The sequence below is a fragment of the Nestor notabilis genome, unplaced genomic scaffold (assembly GCF_000696875.1).
Source record: "Nestor notabilis isolate BGI_N333 unplaced genomic scaffold, ASM69687v1 scaffold17085, whole genome shotgun sequence".
NCBI lineage: Eukaryota > Metazoa > Chordata > Aves > Psittaciformes > Psittacidae > Nestor > Nestor notabilis.
Genome location: NW_009930784.1, coordinates 19,003 through 25,060, shown reverse-complemented (window position 1 = coordinate 25,060; position 6,058 = coordinate 19,003). Strand labels below are relative to the sequence as shown.

Here is a 6,058-nt window from a genome sequence, read left to right as displayed (position 1 = left end):
AGCATTCCTGACAGTCTGCTGGTTATTAGCCCTGGGCCCCATCAGCAGGGAAAAATGCCTGCTCTGGGCATCCTGTGCAGGACTGGGTGGGAATAGCCCTGAGAAAGAGCTGTCTCGCATGGCAGAGGCTTGTCTGCACCCAGGCACGTGTAATTTATTACTCACAGAATTGTCCAAGTGCAGAAAGGCGCTCAGGGTAGGGTGAGGATAGGAGTTGCTCTCCGCTTTGGTCAGGCAGCAAGCCAGAGGGAACCCTCAAACCACATGTTTTGACAACGAAGCCCGCTGGGACCAACTTCAGGATCCAACCCACACTTCCAACTGCAGCTGGGACATAAGACAGCCTTGGGACCAGCCCCACAACAGCTCAGGTGCCAGAACCCAAGGAAGGGGTTTTGTCCAAGGTGGCCACTGTCACCTGCCCGTTGTCAAACCCACCTGAGGGCCCTCATTGGAAAATACTACTTTGCACAGGAAATACATGGGTGGATCCGTAAGTCTCAGATATTTTCAAACACTAAGTTTAACAAAGAGTATCAGTAAACTTGGGGCAAAAGTCTATCTTGCAGTTACAGTGAGGCTGGCTAAGGCTCCCTTCCCAACACCATCAATTTTGCCCCCCAGAAGCCACAGTAGGACAGAAGATCCTTCCTCCTTCTCACGCTCTGCTGCTTCTGGGACCTTCCCAAACTTCTCACATCAATAAGGCCATGCAGAAGAACAAAAGACCTGTTATTCTCCTCCAAGTAGCTGAAGGACATAAAATAACCTCTGTTTAGAAGAGGCAAATTTAATGCCCTCATTTTTGGGTGACTTCAGCCTGTTTTCAGCAAGTGCCTACAACAAGCTTTTCCATGCTTTTACTAACAATCTTGCTATCACCTCTCTTTATTACACTTTCTGGAAAAGCACCAGGTGTGACCTGCCAACATTTCAGCTGTTTCTGCAGTGATGCTTGGGGATGGGGAGCATCTGAAAACCCAGGGTATCCTACAAGCTTTTATCAGAGGTCCCGAGCGAAGTCTCAGGCCAATTCTTTGCCTAGGATTCCATTTTCATTTCTTCAGAAAATGGCTGGCATTCCCCACCAGACAAATCAGAAACCCAGACATCTCTCTCACAGTGAGCACACAAAAAACACCCGCATATGACTGTCAAACCCCTTTGAAAGTGTGGCTGCAACCAGAAAGCTGGCAGCCGTTTGAGGAGCACTGCATGTGGAGAAATAATTGTTCTCAAAGAAGCAAAGAGAAAAAACGGGAGGAAAAATTACTCGCAGAAACAGAACTATTACTACACAAAAATAAAAAAGACTGTCTGACAGCACAGCAACCTGCTCTTCAGCCAAGGAGTCTTTGAAATGGCAACGATAATGACAGGAGCCCATCCAACATATTCACCAGGCAGCACCAATTAGGAGCACTGGTTTGTAAAAATACAAAAAAACCCCATAAATAAATTCCACCAGCTAGAAGAAAAATTCCTCAGTGCAGTGGAACACATCTGATCGAATGATTTACTATTATTATTGCTGCATTAGCTATTTTTACTGTTACAGTGCCTTTCATGCGAGGTGCTCGTCATTCACAGAACAACTGAGAGGGGAATGCAGAGCAGTGAGGTGCTTTCATCTCCTTTGCATCTGAATTCCTGCACTGCCCAGCTGCCTCCCAGGGGACCTGGCATCCCACTCTGGTTTCAGAGCAATTGGCAGCAGAATATTTTAAGTATGAGATAGGGACCAGAGAATGCAGTTTCAATGACACTGTTGTAGCAATAAGGATAATAATACTACTACTACTAATAAAAAAACCCAGGCAGGAGTGATCAGCTGCAGAAAGACAACCTATGAAAGGTGAAGAATCAGCTGCGAGGTGCATAAGCCATGGTTTTAAACCATCCCATGCTGCCAGCAACATCGAGCATGCATGATCTATGTGAGCAAAAATTGCAGAGAGTATCTGCGTTTCCAGAAGAATTCAGCAGCTCCATGTTTTGTTTTTGTTTTGACTCTTGTTTTTAAATTAGTGGGTTTAAAACCCCACAGAGTTGATTAGCACCTGTGGCTAGCAATAAAAGGGAATTACACAGCTCTTCAGAACAATATTGTTCGGCAGAAGATGCCAGCTATTTCTTACACAAAAGAATTGACTTACACTAAATGGAACTTTTAAAAAATAAACATGCTAAAATTCAAGTACAATAACTAAAAATAGTGAAGGGTTGGGTGGGGACCTTTGCAATGTCTGCAGATCCAAGTGTCATATCGGAGGCAAAACAATAGCCACTCTTGCATATCTGAGTTGTTCTTACACTGTGACTACTTTCACCTAAGATGAGGTTTTCACACTCACTAAAGCTCACGCACAATGTTAGAGACACATGCGCTCTGGTTCAACCAGATCTCATTTTTTATTTTGCCTAGGCACCTTTCAACTATTGCAGCTCATACCAAAAAATGTTGCAAAGGTCCAATTAATAAATTTTTATATGGAATACAATCAAGGCCACAGACCCCCTTTCCAAATGTTTTTGGGCTATATTCACCCAATTTCTATTTCCCAGGGAAAAAAAGCATGGACAATGAACACACTGAGATTCCCACATCTATTTTAATGGTAGTTGGCTTGAAACACTTCAGCCCAGAAGTACTGTAAAAAGGTTTTGGAAAAGACTAGAAGACATGAGATTTAATCATTAGTCACATAGCCAAAAAGAAAAAAAAATAAATTATAAAAATCTATGAAGTCTAGGGTCTGATCACAAAATATAATGTATCTGCCAACCTATTTGTGAACTCCACACAAATTATTCTGTTACAACAAATGCTGAGACATAAAGAGAAATGTGAAAAGGCTGTAAACTTTATCAGGGCTACCCAGTCAAAGCACGGGACACTTGGTACATGTTTAAATGATGATGCTTCACTAGGTTCTATTTCTACAGCCTGCAGGAGTGTCACCTAGAAAGGCTTGAGGATGTACAACCTCTACAGTTTCATGTGGTCACCGCGGACCTGATCCTGAACCCACCAGGGACTTCAGGTCTGCAAAACTGCTACAAGCTCGACTTGGAGGCTTGACTCTCCCAGAGCATGGCGCATCCTTGAGGCACCGTATAAAGTGGTGATTCGCCCACTGACAAATACTGTATGAACCACAAATGCAAAATAAAAGAGTTTAACAAGTGAATTCATTAAATTGTGCAGATCAGGTACAAAAACATCTCCGAGGAGATGTGATTGACCCAAGCAGGGTCTTCACAAGGACCAAGGGTCACACACCAAGCAGGTTGCAGCTTTCCACTGCAACTCCGTATCTGACTTTACAAAGAATTTAAGATTAAAAAACAAACAAACAAACAAAACCAAAAAAAAACCCAAAAACAAAACCAAACCACCTTGGTGCACAGATTTGATGACAGGAACATACAGCAGTCAAAACGTGCTCCAAGATTAGGATAGTGTCAGCATTTGTCAGCATCCGGGCAAAAGACTTCTTAACCACAGGAAGAACAAAATGAGGGCTTTGCTCTAAGGAGGACGAATACAGTGCCAAAGAAAATGCCAGAAATCTTCGCTTTTGTCTCTAGTCTAAGAATGGTAAGGGTTGTTTTGGTGGGGTTTTTTAAAAGGAAACATTTTTCTCCCTGTGCTTTTTTCCAGCATCACCTGCAGGACCCACTGCAGTAAGCAGCACTGCCACCAGTAACACCAAAGTCCTCACTGAATGCAGCCAAATTCAGTGAAAGGCAACAATAAACTAAGAATGTATGTGCACAGTGACATCTATCTCTGGGGCCACAGACAGAAGGGTGATTCAGCACAGGAGGGGAGCACCCCACAGCTGCCTGGGCAAGGCAGGACTGCCCACCTCCTTGCCTGGCTCCTGCCACAGCAGCCCACTGCAAACCAGAGCCTGGTCAAAAGATCACCCAGGTTCTTACACCTCTCCAAAGTATCTGAAAAAGTAACACCTGCCTAAGAGTGACAAGATGGATCCACACTAAAATAACTCTCTTCCGTCTTGCATATGCTACTGATGAAAATTTCCCAGGTTATCCCTATCTTGTCTTCAGAACAAAATATTACTATTTTCCACATGCAAACTTAATACACCTCTCGCGTTAGTTTACATGGGCTTAAGCTCCACATTGGACTTAAGCTCCATAGCCTGTCCCCAAAGCAGCACTCTGTAAGGGACACAGTTCCCTCAAGCCGAGTCTGAAGATTTCTTGCAACCCAAAGCACAATAGCCAGCCCAAAGCGCACCAGCCAACACTGGATGGGCACTTTGCCCCATGTAACAGGCGGTGCTCAACAGACGGTGCAGTAAGAGCACACACAGCTTTCCAGATACAAGCTGCCCAACATCTCTACACAACTGAAATCTGCAAAAGAGCAGAACAACCTACCTAACAATAACAAGAGTTGAAGAGAAGAATTGGCTGCTACAGAAACCATAAATTCAGTCTGTGTTTCTGGCTTGCTTGAAAACCAGGTGTTCCCAGTTATCACTCCTTGCTCAGAAATGTCACTAAGCTCTGCAGCTACTCAACGCATGCATCAGGTTTGGCTGATAATACAAAAGACAGAGTAACACAGTCATTATGCAGCCAAGAAAAGGGCTGCTCAGGGAGATGTTACAGCTGTGGCCAACAGGTAAGGAATACTGAAGAAATATTCAAGGATGATTTTCAAAGGAATTTTATTTATTTATTTATTTTGCTTAAAATAGGCCTGAAGTTAGAGTTGACATCTCTCCTTATTTCAAAAAGACTATTGACTTGGGGAAGTAAGCCAAATACCATCTCTTCCTTTGGAAGTGACAAAATACCTGCAGAGGCGAATAGGTGTCACTCATACAAATTCAGCATCACTGTGGTCCAGTTGTGGGAAGGAAACCAAGGTGGGGGAGAAGGGGAGAAAATGGATCTTGAAAACTTTTTTTGTTCCAAATTCTGTGAATATTCTTTAGGCATTTAAGCAAACTAATTTCTACGTACCGTCCCATGGTAGTTCCTGTACATCGGCATTTTCAGGATCTTTGTCAAGTAGTCTTCCAGCTGTTTCTACAATTAAAATATTGAAACTTTAGATAAGAAACAGGAATTTTCAAGAAAAAAAAAACAAACCACACAATCCAACTGTGGCATTAGGAAGCAATCAAGAAATCAGATACACTTTTCAGCTTGAACGTATAAATACATCATTAGGTGCTCATGGAAGATTATAGCTCAGCAGCATAAACAGTTTGATCACAGGTTGTTTACTGTTCACAGATCTATGTGTGTACCTTCCACCTTGGCACTGTCAACTTGGACTGAGCCCAAGTTTCAGAACAAGTTTAAATACAAAATCAGTCCCTGCTGTTTCTGACCCACATGAATGAGCTTTGTGAGTAAACACAGCCTCAGATGTCTATTTGGTTAACTAAATTTTGGTTAACCAAAACACTAGGTTTAGGGGCGAGGAGCACGGTGACCATGCTGCCCTGTCCCAAAGCCATAGAGAGGGCAGTGGCTGGGCCACTGGTCTCTGGACAGACTGTCCACTCCAGCCAGGAGGGGAGAAAAGAAGAAACTATTACAGGAGAGAGAACTTTCTCCCATTCTCATAGGTTCTAGACAAAGAAGAGATTAAGCTGTTTAGCCATAGGAAAGTGAGCAGAGTCCTACAGGACACAAAACAAACCAAAAAGAAACAAATGCCATTGAGATCTTCATCCTCTTTGGTGCTAGCATCACAACACTGAGACACCCAGCTGGCAAAACCAGTGTGAACACCCCCACGGTGGAAGTTTTGGGATTCCTACAAGGAAACCAATGTGGGGGGGAAGGATCTTTAAAGCATTTTTTCTTCCTCTTTTAAACTAACATCTCTCTCCCGAAGCTTCCCGCACAGAAGCGAGGGTTATCTGCACTGCACACCCACGAGACACAACCTTTTGGGACTTGAGGCTTCAGCAGCAGCAAGCCCAGAGAGGGAGTGAACAGCAGAAAGGGAATGATAAGCACAGGGTGAACAAACATGGGATTATTGTACAGACTCTTTTTTTAT

General features: G+C 43.5%; 1 protein-coding gene across 5 annotated transcripts in view; it reads right to left on the bottom strand.

Annotated features, from left to right (window-relative positions):
* PLD1 (phospholipase D1, phosphatidylcholine-specific) overlaps positions 1–6,058 on the bottom strand; it is a 41,956-nt gene that overhangs the window by 33,794 nt on the left and 2,104 nt on the right. For all 5 annotated transcript variants that reach the window (XM_010015588.1, XM_010015586.1, XM_010015589.1 and 2 more), the window contains exon 5: positions 5,005–5,070. In XM_010015588.1, coding sequence (XP_010013890.1) covers positions 5,005–5,070 — 66 coding nt within the window. The remainder of the gene's footprint in view (positions 1–5,004; positions 5,071–6,058) is intronic.